We start from the raw sequence: 21,170 nt of genomic DNA on the forward strand, positions 1-21,170 counted from the left end.
TGAGTTCAAAAGGAGCAAGGACAACAAAAGCTGATATCACAGCCCATATGTACTCTTCTCTGTTTCCAAAAGTGCCCACCATTTCTGTGTACTCAAACTTGCCTTTAATCCTTTGTCTGGTGATGGAGGAAGCATTCTGGTGGGCTGAGAATTCACAGATGGCAACAGCCTGCCATTCTTTTTGATCTCAGACTAATTCCTGAATCACATTTAATTGCTCAGGTGTTTTTGTTAGCTATTTCTTGTGCTATTCTTTAACGCCTTGGCTGCTTTTAACCTCACCATCAAGCCAGATTTAACTGGGACCAATGCAAAGTAAAGAGATTTACTGAGCGGCACCCATACCACTTTTAGACTGTGACCCAGTTTATTCTTCCTGCTTGGCAGTAAAAAAGAAAACATCCAAACAGAGCTATTTGGAAAAAGCTTTAGTTGCCATCAGGTAGTTTTGTAATCCGTGCTTTAGGTTTTAATGTGTCAACAATCAATCATAGCTGTCCAAATAGAAATCCCCTACCGCTTTTTGCCGCAAGGTGGCAATAGCGCACAGAGCACTTGGCCTGGCAATACTTGGCTCGGGTTGGGTGCACTGCTATAGTCTATGTGATGGGCAATTCATTTAAAAAATGACTGTCCTGTCAGAGGCCTTCCTTAATGGCAAACTCTGAGCAGCATATGGGTCTTTTTTTCTTTTCAGTGTTTAAGATGCAAAGAAATCTTGTTAACCTATATTTAGTCTATTCCCACTGTCAACAGCTCATACACAAAAGCACACGTACAAGCGAGTTAGTGTGAAACCTTACTGCCTGCCACCGGTCGCTAAAGTGCCTTGCTTAAGGACAGCTGTAGTGAGAATTGAGGCTGTTTAGAAAACAAATAAACAAATACCTGTTTTTTTATGTTGTTGTTGTTTGTTTATTTTAGTTAGGAGGGGCTAAAAACTGTCCATTGTATCACAAGAACTTGGGAGGCTGTGTGCAGTTTCGTCAGCCCCGTCATTCCCTGTTATTTATTTCACTGCTCTCTGTGATATATTCAGAGGCTATTCGGAGCAGTAAGAAGATGATGTCAATACTCTGTCTCGCACACTTGACAGCCGAGCAAATTCAATTGGACTGACTCCGCCTTGCTCATGCGGGACTTGTCCACAGGCTTTTCATACTACCGCGTGCCTATCTGATGCACGCCTGGTGCTCTCTGACGAAGTCTCCCCGTTCTCCTCCAGTCACTCAACCTCATCACCAGTGAGGAGCATTCTGACGCACAGGACCAACGGCAAACAGGACTCTTCCCGGGAGTGTGTGCCCACGGAGCAACATGTTCCCAGCGTGGAGACGGGGAAACCGCACCGGGAACTCGACGGTACCACTGCGGACCATGACTACAGCTGGACGGACTGAACCGGTCGGACAGGTGTGGGTGTCCTGCTGGGTTCTGCTGCTGACGACTTGTGTCCTCGGCGCCAAGGCGCAAGGTAAGACGCGCAAGTCAGTGGTTTTTATTCACACCGGACTGCTGCTGTTAATAAAAGCAAAGAAGCGCGCAGGAAAGTCTGTGGGAGATGTAGGTATGTGACTAATGTCAGTCAAACAAAAACTGTGGCAAAACTGTGTGCGTTTTCAGTTGAAAAAGTCACATTTGTTACAGGACAACCACACTTCAATTCGTCACTCGTTAAATTAATTGCTTCAGACAACGCGTAAACTGTCGGGGTTTCTTCTCCACAACGTACCCCCACTGTGACCACGGGGCCACTCGACTGCTCCAAACGCTCAAGGAGAACCGCCTGGCTTCTCAAAAAGAAAAAGAAAGAATAAAAAAGTCGCTAATATTTAGAGTGTAATGTAGATATGTTTTGTCTTTGTGTCATAATAGCTGAAAAACACCAGGTGTCTGACTTAATATTCATGTCATAACGTGTTGTATTCCATGCTATAACTGCTTTACAATGTATTATTTATAAGATTAAGCCTCATAAAATCAATCGGTCCTGAAAACCTCAGAACATTTCACCGTTGCTGAAGCTTGATCTTCCCCATCCGCCTATAGGTAGTTCAGCAGATGCTGTTATTAACGTGCATGAATATGGCTATGGGACAGTAATGCAAGGCCTTTGTTTGAAGGCTGTGCTGCTGTGCTGTGCCTCTTTTGGTCCTTTGTAGTCTCCCACTTAGAGAGTGTGTGAAAGTAACGGGCTTGACGCAAAATGAATCCATTACAAAATATGTGGTGTTCATTTCTTCCTTGCACAGTTAAAGATGTAAGGAGGCAGGGAGACTATATCTGCACTAATTAAACAATTACTGTGAACTGGTATGACTTCTCACTTTACATCTGTTCGTGGATGTCCTCTTGGCCAGTGAGAAGATAATGAGATCTATAGTAAAAACTAAATAAAGACAGAAAATCAGAGAGAGCATTTCCACCTTGCTTTCTAATTTCACAAATGGAAAAGCCAGTTATCACAAGAACGGAAGATAAGTTTCTAAATAATAAAATGTACTTTGTGGGCTCACTTGACTTTGAATTTCATTAGTAATCTGAGTATATTTGTATTGAATCGTGTTTAACCTTACTGTTGGAATTCAAACACAGGATCTTTTTTTGGACAGCAGGTCTCGCAGAAAGATTAATGTTTGACATACAGAGCAGTGAAGAATTTACTTCTATAGATCCCAAAGGATGAAGAAAGTCTTGTTTTGGAAGTTAGTTCATATGAGAAGTGGCTCTCCTATGCACGCGCCATCTTATAATCACAATGCTCAGTGAATCAAAGTGCTAAAAGCAGCATAATCCCTTTGCTTGTTTGTCTTTGAACAGGTCGCATTGCTCTAAAGTGCTTCCAACCTTATCTGAAAAGAGTCTCAGGCGTCTCTTATTATGCAGAGCACAGTTCCTCTAACAGTTATTAGCATCCTTTTCTCAAACTAACATGCCTGGAGTCTGTGAGGATCTGTTGAGCGCTTCTAGGCTACTTGACAGGGCCATACCTTTTCTCCCCAAATAGACCTTTTTCTCATCTTTGCTGTTGGTATTCTGGCCCCTTGAATGTTCCCGGGTGTGCATTAGCATTGGTGAGAGATTCACTCTTCAGTCTGCCTACTCTTTCAATTGAGAAGGGCCTCCTCTATTGCGCACAATTGCTGCTTTTGGTTCTTTAGTGAAGATGCAGTCGCAGTCTTTGCAGGGGGTCATCTCAGCATCCAGAGAGGTCTTGTTTTTCTGAAGCTGGAAGCAGATCTCCTCCTCATGGGGAATCCTTGTTTGCAAATGAGTGGCAGTGCAACAGTGCCTCTGGATAAAGTTAGACATGCTGTAGTCATTCCCTGAGAGGGGAGAACCTCTGAGGATGTCATAAATTAGGTGACATAGATGCACGTGCTTTTCCCCAGGGAGCCATAGGTGGTGTGAACTTGTTTTTCAGCAAGTTCCTAGCAAGGCTCCAGCTGTGTTATAAAAGCTGGTTGCTTCAGTGCACAAGAGGATACATGATAGATCCATGGGGGAACCTTTCTACAGGCTGCTCTCAGCAAGCCATTTTAAGACTCATTTAGAGCCCCTCATCAAAATACCAAGTAAATTGATGTGAGTTTTTGTCTTCCCCTCTGTATCTCCTCATTTTCTCCTCAAAGCCCCTTCTGCTGAAATCTTTCTTGCAAGTGATTGTGTTTTTTATGTGCATCTTGTCGTGCATTTGTAAAAGTGTGTGTGTGCGTGTGTATGCTTAGTGGTGCTCATGTTCCTGTCTATTGAGCTTTAATCTAGATAGCAGCATTGACATTCTGCCAACCGGCAGCTGCTATAATTTTCTGGACGTACGTTATTATGCAGCTTGACAGCTGTCAGCCATTTCCAAATCTTTAAATCTTATAATAATCCACCATGCTTACAAAAAAGCGTTTGTTTAAAACACTCTGAATCCTTGTGTGATTAAAACTCCCTGCTCTAATGCGGGCACCAGATCATAATTCATCTACATCAGTGACACACAACTACGCATGCATGCATGCAAAGTGCATCCACAGAAAGATACAAAAATCTATATGTACAAGATTACACAACTCCATCAAGAGAAATATAATACAGTTTTAATGGAATCAAAGTCATCTTCCCACAAAGACGGATGACAGACCTGTTCGTCTGCACCCACACATACAACCCTCCATCACAAATAATAGAAAGCTCAATCTGTTTCGCATGTAGCTCCATAACAGTAGACCTGCATAGTCCCATTGTTTCGACATTGGCCTCTGGCATCTGATTTTGTGATATGACAATAGATCATGAGATCTATCGGTGACAAAATCACAGCATATTCCACAACCTGAAGCTCTTTGGATTGTGTTGGGAGTCCTATATGTGGCTTGGTGATTTGGGAGTGCTGTAACTTCTCAGCTGCCATTGCATAATTGCACGGTGTACATATTTATGACATATGTATCTCCCTGTTTGGTGAAATGCAGTTAATTAAACATGTTGACTGCTCCTGAGAGCTAACAGCTGCTGAAATTTGGACTAAATGCTTGTTTACTTCTCAATTTGGCTCATGCCAGGAGAGACCTGCTAGTGGCTTGCACAGCCTCAGGTGAAATGTGGCGGCAGCCTTACGACTTCCAAATCAAACAGCTGCCTTTTTTTTCTTGCTTTCATCTCTGTTTTTTTTTTGTTTTTTTTTGGGTGGGGGTGCTTTTTGTTTCTGTTGCCACAGGAGGCTTTATCCTCCAAGATAGAACATATCACAGCTTAACTGGGGGGGGGGGGGGGGGGGGGAATGAAATGGTGCTTTCGAATGACTGAATGAAAAAGACAGACTTTTTTCCTTCTAAATTAAGGGTAATATTTTCCCCCAAAAAAGAAAAAAAGGAAATACAAATGCCTCAAATGGGTTTAAGTGTGACAAATGATTACAATCAAGTTTATTGTTGAAGAACAATGGGGCTGTTGTGCTGTCAACGCTTTTTAGCTTCAGGAAGCCTTTAATTGGCTCAGTCGAGCAGCAAAACTGTGTTTATAGTTCATAAAGGAAATGTAATCAAATTAACTTGTACTGCAGGGTTTTGGCATTCGCCCCTTGCCCAGTAATTGCCATTTGCCCAAAGGGCTATGGAAATGGCTATTTGCATGCAGGAAATAGTCTTATCTCCTTCCATGTGTGTGCTATGCTGATGTCTGCCTATCAGCATAGCAGAAATCAATACTTTCTATGAAGAATGAAGGTTTTTGGGTTTTTTTGCTTTTTTTTGCTTTGTGAATGTTTGGGACTTAGTGTGAGCCTGAGAATACAAGATGTGGAAGAACCTGTGGGATCTTCACTCAACAAAATTGTGTTATCCAGATTGATTCGTTACCCACAGAGAGTCCTTCTTGTCTTACTGAGTCAAAAATACAGTTTGGGCAAGGTATAGGGTACTCAAATTAAATTTTTCAATAATAACGGCATTGATCTGGAGGCAAGCTCTTCTTTTGGGGCCCATTTTAATCACATAGCTGAGAGTAGTTTCACTTCCATGTCTCCTTGTTTACAAATGAGACTTGGAGGGTGGAGTGCTGCAGGGGAAAACAGGCAAATTCTTCACATATTAATTCTCCTGGCTAAACGTCTAATCAATTTGACACAAGGCTGAAAGGCACCTCAACTATCAACAACAACAAAAAATGTCTCAAAAAAGGCCCTGAGCTGGGACGTAAGCTCAAAGAGGATGTGACCTTGAATGCTAAAGGGAGGGGAATGTGAAGGGGCACTTTTTGGTTAATTTGTGTAATATCATTTTGAAAAGGCAGCAGGATGTTGTGCATGCGTCTTCATCAAAGTATTATTGTAAGGAGCCATATGAAAGCCTTTAAAATTGTGTCAATACTTTTGTCCAGGGAAAAGAGAGATTGTACTTACCGACTATTCTTGGACCATACATCTGCCTTCAAGCCCCCAAGCTGTTCCATGTAAACATTTAAACAACACAAAGGCAACTCAAGGAAAACCATGGTGAGAAACAATGCTTTTTACAGCATAATGTGCTCACTGAATCTCTGCTCTCATCCAGCGTGCCCCTCCTGGGGACTGGTGAGTGTATTCTTGTGTTGTGAATAAAATGGCAAAAGAGACAAAGACATAGAGAAATGGAGGAAAAAAACTGTGGCGAGGCGGGGGTGGCGGGTACATTTTTTTCCTCCTGTCCTCATAAAAACAACTGGCGGTACAAGTATCTATTTTCTGTGTCCGTTCACATGAACGACTTCACATCTTGACATTCTGCTCCATTCTTGTCCTGACTTCAAACCAAGCCAATAACGGCGCTACTACCAGCTGTGAGTCCCTGCAGTAAGTGATGACATGAATAGGCACGCCGATATTGCTGTTAAACTTGGTACAGACACCCAGAGTCTGCTGAACAACAAGCTCCTCAACATATGAAGCTAAAGAGGTCCGAAAGAGTGTGTATATTCCTGTCTTTGCTTCCAGTGCATTTTTTTGTTTCCAATGAAAGCTGTGTTTTTCAGGTGATATAGGCACCTTTCCTTTTATTCTTCTTGCTTCGACCATGTATGAATGCAGGGTCAGTTGGTAGCTTTTAAGATTAGGCTTAAAACGTTTTTGTTTTTGATAAAGCGTATCCTCCCTAAGTTACACTACAGTAGGTCTAGATTATTGGGGGATTCCCATGATGCATTGAGTGTTTCTTTTTCACTCACCTTTTCCCACTCTCTGTGTTTATACACCACTTTGCATTTAATCATTAGTTATTATTAATCTCTGGCTCTTTTCCGGAGGGGCAAATGGCTTCCCCTCCCTGAGTCTGACTCTGCTGGAGGTTTTTCCTGTTAAAAGGGAGTTTTTCTTTCCCACTGTCGACAAGGAGTTGGGGGGTGTCATTTGATTGTTGGAATTTTCTTTGTATTATTGTAGGGTCTTTACTTTGCAATATGAAGTGCTTTGAGGCAGCTGCTTTTGTGACTTGGGGCTATATAAATAAAAGTGAATTGAACTGGTTGGGCAGACTAGTCCAAGGCAAGGTTTTGTCTGTAAAGAAGGAGTCTCAGTGTTCCCCAATCGCAGGGCTGAGTTTGCTGCTCTGCTTCGCAGCAGTCTTACCAGACCCACTGGTGGGCTGAGAAAATGTATCTTCATGCCTTGTGCTCATTATTGATTAGGGCCAGAGCTGCTCCTCATTCGCCATTGTCCCCTTCTTTGAAACATGGGATTTCACTTTGTGGCTGATCTTTCTTTTTTCTTACACCTGCCATTTTGCACTTCTCCAAGATAGTAGGGAGCTCAACATCAGGTCCTCCCCCCTCCCCCCCCTCTCATGTCATGGCTTGACAGTACTCCACCTTCACTAAAAAACAAATGGTGTGCTAGAGAGTATCTCTCTTGCATCAGGGGTATCATTGCAGATGTTAAAGCATGGAACAGCCAAAGGCATCAACTGAGATAAATCTACAGAAACTCATACCTACCATCACATCCAGCAGAGCTTTTGTGTTTGCTGATAAGGAATTCTGAGCTGGTAGGCATGGCAGAGTGGAGCAGGTTGTCATTGTAGTATGACGGCACTTTAATGTACATATATCTTTGATCGGCGTCCTTGCCTGTGACATCAGCAGAGTGTCTCATAAGAAGTGTGATGGTGACAGGCACTGACAGTGGTACTGCTGGCTTCTTCTCTATGGCTTGTGTCACATCTGGATTCTCTTTTCTTGGCCCCTCAGTACAAGCCACAAAAGCGCTTCAGGTGCAAGACTAAAAGCATAAGAAGGGGTTCAACTTCAGATGAAAGCTGAGACAAATGCTGTTTACTCCTTTTAAGGAAGGTTGCATGTAGGTAGATATAGTCACACCTAAAATACAAACTTCAACGTGATCAAGTCCTGGATAAATATGTTTTTTCTGCCATTTTTCCTGAATGTATTAAGTGATATTGTGTTTGACCATGTCCTTGATCATTGCTTTTTCATTTATCTGCCAAGGCAAGCAATGCCTGGTAAAACCTTACAGTACTTAATCAAAATACACACAATGAACAAAGCCTCCGGAAAAAAAGGTGGCCTGAGAGTTTGACTGTGTGAATGATACAAATTATGCAAGTGTACCGTACATACAAAATCAATACAGTCTGGCAGCTCCTATTGAAATTGGCAAATTGAGAAACTTGTGGTATTCATTCTTTTACATGCTTACAGGATTAATGGGCGCAGAGCCATGGAGAGCCAGTGTTTGACAATGAAGCATGAATCTGCCAATACGCAAATCGAGTTGGCCATGTGTTTCTGCCTGGAATGATTTAGGATCAGTTTGGGAGAGCTCCTCAGAGGTTAAGTGGGAAGTCTGTGGTGCACTGCACCTCTAAAAGCAACCAATACTGACAAGGATGAAAGAGATCCTGCGTAGATACATTTGCCTATTTATTTTAATTTCAAAGGCAGCTTGAAAGAGGAATCCAATAAAGTGTCTTTATTGCTTTAATGCATGTTAGCAGATGCACAAGCATGCACACGGCAAAAGTGTGCAAGTATGCTAATAACCAAACACATTTCCTTATTCAAACACATGCATTGACACAAATACATGTAGATTGTTTCATTATCGCTAAATAGAGCTTTCTCAAAAGACCAGTATTTGAATGCTACTTTCGGCACAACTAATGAAAGTGGGGCACAGCCATGGTGTCTCGTGTGAATAGACAAAATCAGAATCAGCTTTTTCAGTGTGAGGCGTCATGTTCTGATGGTCCTCTGTGCAAAATACTTTCCAATTTAACCTGTCTCATTGCCATGTCGCAGTCACTGCCAGCTGCAGTGAGGTGGAGGAGAGAGAGGAACAGAGAGAGAAATGAATATTACTAAGGATGTTGATGCTGGGTGGGGTATTGATGGAGGAAAGAAAGGAGAGCGCTGCATCAGTGGGGCAGAGATTGCTGTGGTGTACAGTAGCACAAATCCTAAATTCTGTGCAGATCCGACGGTAGCTAGGAAACAGCTGACAGTAAAATGGGGGGATCAAAGGGATTAGTGTGCCCAGTTTGAGCCCAAACAGTAACCCTTCCACTTCTCCTACTGCCAGCCTTTTTATACATTTACTGTTGTATTTCAGCACTTTACTCGGCTGATTAGACACAACCAATTTCTGGTTATCCCCCATGAGTCTAATTTTTTAATTTGGAATCACCCTTTTACACACTCTTTAGGTTTTGCGTACTCTCACAGACAGCTAATATTTATGAAAAGGTCACGGTTTCAATTTTAGATGAGGAGCAGGCTGAATGGACTCTTGCACACGCATGCACATGCACATCTGTAGACATAAACACACAAACAGAAAGAGGCTACACTAAAATACAAATGCCTACACGCAAGTAATCCAGACAAAACAAAGACATTGCATCTGAAGGAAAAGGATGCACATGTCAGACGCAATCAGTGCTGCCTTTTGTGATCTGAGTGAGATTTCCTGTCACTGGGGCTTGAGACGCAGCCTGTTTAATTCTGCAGGGGACTACCATATCCCAGATGCCTCGGTCACTGTCTCCTCTTGTCTCAAAGCCAGAGTGAAGTAGCTAAACAAATGGGCCCCAGTGTGCCCTATTGGGGACATGCACTGTACTGCACCAGCAGGTCTTCTGACAAAATTGGACGTCTGTCTCTACACTGGAGACTCTGCAACCTCTTGTATGCACTATGGGCTGAGACAGAGCTTCACTCAAGAGAGTAAAGCCAAATCAGATTTGCATCACATACGACACATATGATAGCTCAAAACTGATTTGTGATGCCCGAATTAACCGAAAGCATTACTGCAGCAACAAAAGAAGGGCTGGCTATTGTTGTCCCTCTTAGTGAGTAGATTGTACACGTGGAGGCCTCGGGCTACATTTCCACATCACTGTCACCAAATCTTTTGTCAAACTGCTGGTCAAGCTGTTTGAATTTGTAAGTGGTGGTGGGGTGGGTGTGCTTTCAAAGAATAACTTCCTCATTCGGTGAAAAAAATGTTTGAGCACATGTTTTATTGTAACAATACTGGACATGCTCCTTGCCTGTGGCACCTACAAAAATGGGGAAGTCAGCTGGATTGTATCAGTTAAATGAAGTTGCTCTGGCCAACATGGAATTCAGTAAGTAGTCTTGATTTCCATTTCTGTGATCACTCAAGGGGTTGTCATTATTAGATTACAGTGAGCAAATTGTGAGAAGAAATGACCAGTCAAAAATGTGTTCTCTTAGTCTTTGTTACACCAATCTCCAGATGCTTTAGAATGAATATGCTTGCTCTGTTAGGGGAGGAAAGCTGCAACTTAATTGTCAAGCAAAGAAACAGAAAGGAACAAAGGTAGTGTAACAATAGGTTTGCATGATACATGAGTACAGGATGTAGAGCTGCTAGAACCGTATCCATCACTGTTGCACAGCAAGTACCTTTCTGCTTTTATGTTCCTTTGTGGGCTTTGCTCTTGATGTTCCAATTTTATTACTGAATGTTGCTTTATTACTGTGTATGTTAAAGTGGACCTAGTCTTGGCCTTACTGCATTAGTGAGAAATAGGGAAAAAGGAAAAAAAAGACATGATAAGGGAAACTACAGAGGGAACATTTACCCTACCAGTCTTCTTGCAAACAGACTGCAGAGCTGACATATGCAAACTCAAAGGGTGGCGGTGTTTAAAAGCTTTAATCACACCACTGCTCAGAGCCCAATGTGGCGTTCCTCGCTGCATCATTGAAAGCCTGTTTTATTTATGTTGTCCAGAGTGAAGTACAGTGGAGTAATGGGGGGTGTGGGGGGATGGGTGTGGGGGGGGGGGGGGGTGCATTGTGCTGTTGATTTAAAGCAAGGTGGAGCAGAAACAATGGCCATGAAAAAAACATGGCAAGGCTGTGAGAAGCAGCCCACTTCCATCACTTAGGAATGCACAGTGCCCATAATGGTGCAAGAAAAAAATGCATGGGCGGCATACAGAAGAGCATCCGCAAATGAGTCTTCATGTAAACTTTATTTTATTTCAAAAAGTACAGTCGTGTCGGTCTAACCGGGAGAGCCGATTTTCCCAGCTAGTGCAGCGAAGGATCATGCGCTCATCATGTGCCCTATGTGGCGCATACAAGCCAATCAAGCCAAAGTGTGGAGTCTTTGAGCAAGCGTTTGAAGTTTTGTGCGAGCCTAATGCCTAATTGCTCTCATTAGCAGCCAGCGTTCACACAGTTATTCTGCACAATTAACCGGCTGCCACAAAGATGTCATGACGCAGAATATTGCGGTGGGTCAAGGGGAAAAAAAGGCTGTAATTAATTCTCACTTAAATTAATGATTTCATATTTCAAAGGCTTTTACAATAGCATTTTTTGGTGTGATTCCCTGAGGGAAAACCACTGAGTGGTTTTTTTTTGTGTCATCTGGAAGTGAGGAAGTGTGCATAGGTGATGGAAATCAGTAGCCATTGTTGTTTGACAGTAGGCACCTTTGCAGTGATTGCCTGTGTTATTAATTTGTGCGATGAGAGGAGGCAGGCTCCTCCAGCCTCTGATGGTTACGCACCGCATAGAACTGCTGCTATGAATGACACTCAGGACTAATGAATATGAATACATTTATAAAAATAGGCACAGGCTCCCCTCTCATTGCAGATTGGGAGTGACAGTCACATTGGCTGGGCATGGTTGATGAGAGAGGGAACCGGTGCCCCTGGAGATGGAAGATGTTGCAGGGATCAGACAAACAGCCACACACACACACACACACACAGGTGAATGCCCCAGCATGATCATACTTAAAAAGGCTCCAACATTTAAGAAAGACACGCTTGTCATTTCATTGTTATTTCACGATAGTGTTTACTCACTGGATGCAAACAAACCCATGTATCAAGCATCTCTCTACCTCGCTGTTATATCACTGAAATTATAATTATCACAGCATCCATCATAGCTTATGCCTCCATTTGTGCACGATGTCACTGCACAAAAGATCGGTTAATATTATGTGTGAAATATTGAGCAGTTGGGAGGCTTGAAAGAGGATTTCTTTTACTTTTGAAAATCCACAGGTGTTGCATTGTTAGCTTGTGATTTATGCTGCACAAACAACACATTTACATTGCCTGTCAACCAACTTATAGATTATATCCTGTGGAAACAAAGTGCAGCAATTTATTGTCATTACTGCACGATTCATTTCTTTGAGATTGACTTTGGGGACATGAAGATATGTTAATTTATCTCTCTGTGGTTTGGCATTTAAGCACAGTCATTACCGTACATGCCCATTAATAATGAACCACTGTTAACTCAACATGAGCGTTCATATTGCATCCAGTATATAAAGCAAGGAGAAAGGCTTTCAGTTCTGCACTTGGCTTTTTTGCTGCAGCTGCTTGAAGCAGATTTTTTTTTAATTCTCAGTATGAAATGTATTTTATTTTTCTTTTCATCACTATCAAAAGCTCTGTCTGTCAGTCTTCCCATCCTAAACACATAAGAGAAACTGAATAGTGTGTGCTTCCCTTTACACAGATGAGAGGTATGACAAACAAGGATATGCAAATGCTTTCATCTGTTTCACTTGGTTGGCAACTATTTTAATTGATTAATTGAAGATGTTTATTTGATTGGTTGCGGCTTAATAATTCAAGATGTTATCTGTCAAGCTGTTCAATTTAGATGCAACAGCGTGACTGTTTCCCCCTCATCAATAAGAGTTAATGTCCTTATTTTTTTCCATTTTTGAAGCACAGGCAGAACCGATTCCTCAAAGATTTGTGAAGGACTTTGATTGAGATAAGTAGGATATTCATTGCCATTGACAGACGTAACCTTGGTGAGTGTTCTTTGGCAAGCACTTGAGGAGCATGGCAGGCTTTCAGTGTCGGACACTGGGCATGACTGACACCATGGTGCTAACCTTGGGCCAGGTTCCTGTAGAGAAGTGGTTCAGTATTTAAGGCCCAGAAAAAACTCATTGAGCAACTGACTTAACTGGGTTAGACTGCACCAATGGATGCAAGCCATCAAGTTGAACTAATTAACAGCCAAAACAACCTTGGGAGCTGCAAACAACAGTGTAATTGCAGCATTTGCTCACCCTTCTACATTCATTCCCCAAATATTTTCTGCTGTATGTTTTAGGTGTTGTGCTACTCAGTTCATTCCTTTTTGCTCTTGAGCAACAGTTACTTCTTTCTGTTTCTCTCTCATAAGCTGAAATAAGGTTAGAAGTTCTTTTTCATCACATTCTTTCTGCTGAAAATTGGAGGATCATAACAGAAAGAAGAAAAAAAACAATATCTGTTGTCCCAGAAAAAAAACCACACACATTGGTTTGCAGGGTTGTAAAGAGAGCGAAGAAAAGAGCAGATGCAAAACCAATCTTAGAGAAATGCTCATCACTTAGGATGCCTACAACGACTCTGCTTATTGGGGCGACTCACTTATTTACTTGTTATTTCTATGTCGGCATGTCTGTGTTGATGGTACTGCCCTAGAAAGTGAATGTTTGTGCTTCTGAAACATGTTCACATAAATCAAAAACAGCAAAAAAGGAATTACTCAAAAGGGAGACTCATCAAATTCTGTCAGATTTGAACTCTCATACCACTGAGCCCCAGGGATTCTGTTTGATTTCCTCTCGATTCAGCAATGCTGCGATTTTCTTCTGAGGGTAGTTTGGCGTGAGCTGCTACTGGGGGTCAGGGGCCAATTCAGCCTTATTGAATAATAAATAAATAGAAATGTGTTCCGGTCGTAGCTGATCCCTGTTGTTTCTTCTCCTCTCGCTTCCCTGGGCGGATAGACAGCAGCTGGAGCCTTGTATTCTCTGTAATGGCCTGTATATATGCAGGGTTTCATATTTCAATCACCAGCACGGCAGTAGAAATTGGTGCTTTAGGATGAAGTTGAAATTGGAAAGTGGCTATCGTGTCTGCATGAGGAAACACATTTGAATCCCAGTGGAGAAGGTGCTTGGCAGCTGCATCTGGAACACAAGCGGACAAGTTCTTAGCATGGGGAGTTTAAGGTGGAGCCACAAGTGCTTCGGTTCCTCGCAAGCCATAGAAAAATCTTTTTTTTTTTTTTTTTTTTTTTTTTTAAATGACATCAGAAACAGCAGTATGCGACATTACGTGACGGCAGAGCTTCAGTTCATCCTTTGTCATTTTTTTTTTTTTTTTTTTTTTTTTTTTTAATAAATAGGACAGGGGGAATGAATGAGAGAAAGAGGGGGAGAGAAAGAAAGAAAACCAAAGGGGAGAAGAGACGGTGAGAAGGGGGGGGAAGAGAGAGAAAAAAAAAAAGAACTCCTGGGTCACCTGTATGGAGAAAAAAAAAAAAAAACAAACAGAAAAAACAAACAGAGGAGACAGCAAACAACAAAGAGCAACATAATAATAGAGAAAACAAAGCACCATCACAATAAACTAGCTAGTCATAGATATCAATATTTACTAAATAATAAACGATATTGTGCAGCACGCAAGATAGACAGCGCACAGTGTGCTTTGAGGTAGCAGCCAAGAAAGCTTTAGTCCGCGTCTGTGAATACCCATGTGTGCATACCTGTGTGGATCAGCATGCTTGCATTCCAAAGGTTTCTCCATGTAATGATCTGCTAGGGAGTGTGGGGGGGCCACAGCCCCGTCCTCCAGGGTGTGAAGCGGGTATGGAGGAGATCAAAACTCCAGACATCCAGAGGCCCCCAGAATACAAGAGACCATGGAAGACCAACAGAGGGGCAGCTGCGCCACTGTTCCAGTAAGAGCTGAGGAGAGTCCCAGATGAGGGCTCGCCCAGCAGCCGCGGAGCAGAAGTCAGGGGGAGTTGCAGTGACGCGCCCGTGAGCTCCGCCGGCCCCCAGCTGTGCCTGAGTGACCGAGCCCCAGGCCGAGAGGCCGGGGGCACCCCACCTCCAAAGGGGCCCGAGCGAGCCCCAGGCCCCAGGCCCCGACAAGCGGCCGCTAAGGAGTGAGCCGGTGTGTACCCGGACGCCCACCCCCAGACACAAAGAACCACCAACACACCGACACCTGAGGGAGTCCGCCACCGGCAGGGGAAGTGGTGGTGGGTGGAGATAGGCCTCCAAACCTTGGAGGGCCTGAGGTGTCCCCAGAGAGGTGGCGTCTGATACCCAACCTGACATATAGACACAGACATACAGGCACACACAGACACAAACATCCATTCCCACCCTCATGCTCTCATATGCACTCACTCCACACTCAACCAACGTGGAGACAGACATAAAGAGACGCTGTACACACAATCACACTCCCCAAGCGTACTCTACAAACCGGGTCACTGAAAAATCATTTTTCAGTGGAGATTGCTTCAGGGACACGTGATTTGAGGAAGTCTTTCATAATAGCACCATAATCAGTGATTCATCATTCAAAATGTTATTAAGCCATAAGTGATGTATTAGATTCTGATGATGTAGATGTACAATCACACCGTTAAATGCCACAGAGCTGTCTGTTCATGGCAATAAGATACATGTATTAATTTGTGCTTTAAATTTATTGGCTATAAAGTCATGTATGGAATGCTATGTGCATTCAAGAGATTTTAGTAGTTGTGCTGTGGCACCATCTGAAGAGATTTACCTTTTGCTGTCACTTATTTCTGTTCCTCACACACTCTCCTCTCTGCTACATTAACTGAATATTCATTATGTGGCTAATAGTGGAGCCTTTGAAGAGGAATGATCATATTTAATTTTCTCGCCTGAGAAGGAACAAGTCAGTGAGGAGAGAGCGTAGGAGAAGAGTGTATGGGAAAGATAAAGGCGAGGGAGAAGGAGAATTAGATCAAGCGATGAATGGAGCAGCACTGGGGCATTGAGTTTGGGACATATGGAGGGAGGTGAGATGAGTCTACAGATTACAATATGATTATGTCACTCTACCTGCCTGCATTAAATTGACCTACACCTGCATCTCATAACTTTCCTAACTCTTAATGCAAGTAGAGTGTATCAGGGTGCATTATTCTCTCACCTACAAGAGTCCCCTTGGAAGAAGGGGATCTTTCTCCTTTACTTTTTTTCTTTTACTCTTTGCAAGAGACGGATCAGATTATGAGAGGGGGGAAAAAAACCTCAACCAGTGGCCGCAGTGGTATTTCTTCGCTCCAGCAGCTTCGGTCCCCGGCTGTGTTTATCGCTTTATCGATTACCATCACAAGGCAGTAATTTGCCAGGACTTGCAGGGACATGATTAAAGATCCGCTAGCGATGCATGGTGGCTCAAGTTGGTGCCAGGGTGTCATGTTGATGAACACATGCTGACATACATACACGCGTACACACACACACACACACACACACACACTACTACATTGGTAAGCAGAGAGTACTTGAAGGAGGAGGTGTAGGGTGCATTGCTGTCATAGACATCAATGGCTTTAAATCTCCTGAGCTAACCTTTTAATGCTCTCAGATCCTTATGGCTGGCTGGATAATTGATTGTGTTTGGTCTAATGGGATTAAGAGGCAGTAGTGGCCTTGGGCTGGACATAGTGGCAGTGATGGCAGCGTTGGTAGTGGATTGGAAGATGCTAGATAGGGGCATATAAAGTGAATGAAGTGTGGATGGAATTGAGGGAGCGATATCCTTCGAAGAGTGAGCATGTGAGGAAGAGAGGGAGACAGAAAGAGAGGGAGACAAAGAGGGGCAGGATGGAGACAGAAAAGCATCACTTTTGAAAAGGATTGAGAGAACAGAGAATAAAAAAACAGGGTGTATAGATAGCTGCAGGTTTGCTTCTCAGTCCATCCCTAATTAGCTGTACGAGAAAACCAGGGAGCTGATGGTATCCCCAAGTGAAAAGCTTGTTAGCGTAAGAGATGCTATCTGCTGGCTATTGGTTTTGGCTGTGTTTTGCTCACTGGGTGACTCACTGGGTCTACGCTGTTCAGCAAGATGAAAGCAATGGGAAAATAAGAGCCAAGGTGGTGAGACCCATCCCCCTCTTATCACCTGGGACAAAGCCTGTCCCATCCTAACATATCAACAGCACTGTGCTTTCGCTTCATCCTTTACACCAGAGCTTGTTGGAGTGTGTCAGTTTGCTAGCCCCCTCTTTCTACTCTGAATTATTTTTAACTTTCCTTCACACTTGGGATGAGATAAAAGCACAAGTTTGTGTGGGAGAGTAGTCAGGGATGAGGCTGCAGTTAGTAAATTTTTGCTGGAGTTCTCCCTGACTTGTCGCTCAGTATATTGCAGCTGTTGTACTGTGTGTGGCCATATCATGAGCGCACATTAAGCAGCACGAAGCTGTCATCAGTGGGTTCATTTTTTCTTAAATACCTACCCTGTCTCTAGTACAAAACACGTGCGTCACCTCTTTCAAACTATGGCACATATACGTCAAGGCAGAACCTCACAGTAAAAAGGTTAACGGGGTCTGCCATTGCTGGATTGTTGGATCTATTCATAAGTCCAGCCAGCCAGACCATGCAACAGATCCAGGTTTTGTCTCCAGTGAATAGAGAGGCCGCTCCAGCCCACCGGCCCTTCATAGTGGGCCAGATTTCCACTTGGGCTCGGAATATGCCAGGTCAGGATAAATGTTGCCATTTTTACCAGCTTCCTCTGGCACGAGTAGTAATGCTGAAATGTGTCATTGTGTGCACGTGTCTATGTGTATGTCGGTGACAGTACAAGTGTTAGTTAATGAGAGGCAAACAGAGAGTGGAGAGCACAGCAGAGAACAAAGGGAGGGTATGAGAAAAGACAGATGATAAATCTGGTGTGCATAGAGTAGGCTGTATGTGTCTGCTCATGTTCTGGTAGGAATAAGAGAGATTATGAGTAACTGCACAGCACATGAAAAATCACCCTGCATGTTTGTGAGTTAGAGAAAATGTGTCACTCTGACCTGGCTCTGTGCTTATTCTTGTCAAGGAGACGACAGGTGATGGGTTGCTATGGTTACCCTGAGTAGGGGTAGGGTTGGAATGAGTGTTTTTTTGTGCGATGCCCTCACAATTTCACGGTAAGAACTTTTTTTTTACGCCTCACATGTTCTAGTTTTGTTTAGGTGATAAGGTGATATTGTAGCGCCATATGGGTGCAGCAGGTGTTACTAGTAGGTGTGTGCCAGTCTGTGCACATAGTGGGTGTTAGAAAGAGCTATCAGTCAGACCCTTTCTCGCTCCATAGAGACTTCCCAGAGAGCTGTGTTGCCCCTACAAGGGCCAGATGCTGCCTTGGTGAGCTCTGCTGCCCTCTTTCCTCTCTTCCCTCATTCCGCAGCCTGTTTCCCCCACAGCTCTAAATCTCTTTAATTCCATCATCTGTTGCCCATTGAGGGCAGCAATTTAGTCTTTACGCAGCATTTTAGTGTGCTATTAAAAAATCTGTGAGGTTGGTGGCCAGGCCCTCAAGCAGAGAGGTGGGCAGTCTTCAGTGTGTGTTTCTGCGCTCTAACCTCTGCACTGCTGTCTCCAGGGACACATTTAACCATAAAGATAGTATTGCAACAGCTCAGTCCGGACACATAGAATACATTACATCTCCTGCATCACCACTGCAGCCATGCCATGACTACAGTATGATTGTCTCCACATCATTCATGCATCCCGGTAACCACAGAGGCACGGCAAAAGTAGTTTTCAGGTGTTATTTTTCTTCTCTTTTGCATTTAATTGTCTTACATGTGTGAAAGTTAGTCACTGGACACAGTCTTTGAGCTCTATTATATGACATCTGACCTTAAACAAAATATGGGCAGGAAGGTTATAAGTATTGCTGCATGGATGCTAGTTTTATGCAATTTCCAACAATTCAGTGATTGGAAACGGTCTGTGCAGAGTTAATGACTTCCCTATCTCCCAGATGGAATGCAACACCCACACTCAAAACAATGACAGAACAATAACTTGCAAAATAATTGTCTCACAGTATTACCACTATGAATTGTTTACATCATTACAGCAACAGCACTATTGTCTAACCTGAAACTGCCCAAGCTTAATAAGCTGGCAGTATTGAGTCAGGGGTCTCCAGAGGTCAAATTTCACTGATTTGCTACAACTAATGGGGAGTTGGATGAACTGGTGTTGGTGCTCTGGCAAGCCACTCATCTTCTATGAGGTGAGAGAAAGGCTGTGTCCTTAGCAGACCTGACACTAAGAGTGATTGGCTTCTCTTAATCAGTGGAGTGCCTTGCAGCAGCAGGGAGTCCCTGTCCTTGGCGCACACCTAACCTGCCCCACTGCCCTGCTGCCCAACTCAATTTGTGACTTCCCTTGAGTAAGAGGGTGTTTGCAATTTCTCAGTCAAGTTTAACTACTGGAAGAGACAGCTATAATCCGAAATGCTAAAAATAAATATTTTATAGTGTGGTGGTTAACACGTTACCTGGGCAAGTGAAAGATCGCAGGTTTGATTCCAGCTGGAGATAAAAGTTGTCTTTGGGGTTCTATCAGGAAGGGCTTCCAGTGTAACACTCTATCAAAACCAAGCATGTGAAGCTAAAAGCTGTGGTGAACAGTAGCGTTTTTTTATTCGCTAAGACTTGATGCCATTTAGGCAGTTCATTCCACAAAAAGTCACCATGTGGTATCACAGCAGGTTTTTTTTTTTGTTTGTTTTTACAGCACAATAATGCTACAATTAAGGATGCTAAAGATTTTTTTTTAAGTCACAAATCCCTATAAAAATAAATGCTGATGGAAAAACAAAATAATAATAATGAAACAGAATAACAGAAATTATTGATGGAAAAGGAGCGGGCTGAATCTTTTCTTTATTACACCTCTATTATTTATATTGCATATTCTAAATGTCAATATTTTTAAGAACAGATTTAATCAAAACAGAGAACAAAGGAAATGACAAATTAAGAATAAATAAATAAACAAAGGGAAAAAATGTTGTTTCATAAACAGTGATAATTATTCTTAAATTTCATATTTGCTTACTCCTGGATATTATTAGATTTTTCCTATCTTAATTCCTTGTCAGAGCCATTCATCATTTTTTAAATTTAAGATCTCTTTTTATGATAATAAAATAATAATAACAATGATCTCATTCTATGTAATAGTACAATAGTCTTAGACATTTTTCAATATTTCATTGTTTATTTGAGCTTTCCAACATAATTTATGATCACTTATCCTGCTCAAGATGATCCTTTTTGTTGTACTTTTTATTCTGTTGCTTCCTTTTCAGTATTTGTTTTTGCTGTAATTTGTTAATAATTTGGTAAATTTGATCATTTATGAAAGTCAAACCAGTCCCAAACTTTCAGTTTGGCTTTCAGTTTGACTTTATTCACAAGCTTTTCCAAGATTTTTCCAGCATCATCAGCAAACAAAGTGAATTTTAACAATTTAAACATGTTATTTCTAAACAATATGCTATAAACAGTTTAGGACCCAGCACTGAAACATGTGGGAATCCACAAGTAGCCCTCAGTATACAATAGTCAAGGTTATTTATTTGTACAAAGTCATATGTATTGTCTGCGTAACTATTTAGCCAAGGATACGTACATTTATTTACATTTTTACTTACACAAATGTTTTATTAGGATTCGAAAACTGGGAAGATAACGATCAATGTTCATGTTGTTTGCTGGAAGCTAATTTCAGTACTAGTGATACCCAAGTTAAATTAAATAAATAAATAAAAACATAAATCGTATGAGACAAACTTCCACACACTAAGAAAATTGATTGAAAAATGTTTCATAAAAAACACTTTTTGTTCATACATACATTCATTTGATTATGTTTGTATGTGAAGTGACAAGTTTGTCCAATATTTAACATGAAAAATAAGTGGCATGCATTTCTGCCTGGAACAAAAAACTATAGATACATTTGCATGATATCATCCTCTTAATTTCTCACACGGTTGTGTAGTGTGACACTGATATACTCCTGCAGCTCCACTTACCAACGCCCCTGCGACCAAATGAAGGATCAGTGTCAAGTGACAAGAGCTAAACAGACCAGGCACTTTTATTGTGCCTCCATTCAGCTTCATTACCATTAAATGTAAACATGAATCATTATTTTACCATTTAAGGAGCATTTTTTTGTTTTGTTTTGTTTTTTTTCAGGAGTCTACGAGGCTGCGCTCCGAGGATAGCTGCAGAATATATTATACCATGTCGTATCTCCACAAATCTAACACACAAAAGATGTTTACTCCTCAGAAAAGCTTCATTCATCT

The 21,170-nt window shown here is 42.2% G+C and overlaps 1 protein-coding gene across 2 annotated transcripts in view; it reads left to right on the forward strand.

Annotated features, from left to right (window-relative positions):
* Positions 1-1,121: 1,121 nt before the first annotated feature.
* Positions 1,122-21,170, forward strand: part of LOC147332715 (protein sidekick-2-like) — an 86,266-nt gene continuing 66,217 nt past the window's right edge. For both annotated transcript variants that reach the window (XM_086289389.1, XM_086289390.1), the window contains exon 1: positions 1,122-1,474. In XM_086289389.1, coding sequence (XP_086145515.1) covers positions 1,318-1,474 — 157 coding nt within the window. In that variant the 5' untranslated portion in view covers positions 1,122-1,317. The remainder of the gene's footprint in view (positions 1,475-21,170) is intronic.

This window comes from Aulonocara sp. 'chitande type north' Nkhata Bay, linkage group LG4 (genome assembly GCF_057382095.1).
Source record: "Aulonocara sp. 'chitande type north' Nkhata Bay isolate Kocher_YH1m ecotype deep benthic linkage group LG4, A_spYH_male_GT1.1, whole genome shotgun sequence".
In the NCBI taxonomy this organism is placed as follows: Eukaryota; Metazoa; Chordata; class Actinopteri; order Cichliformes; family Cichlidae; genus Aulonocara; species Aulonocara sp. 'chitande type north' Nkhata Bay.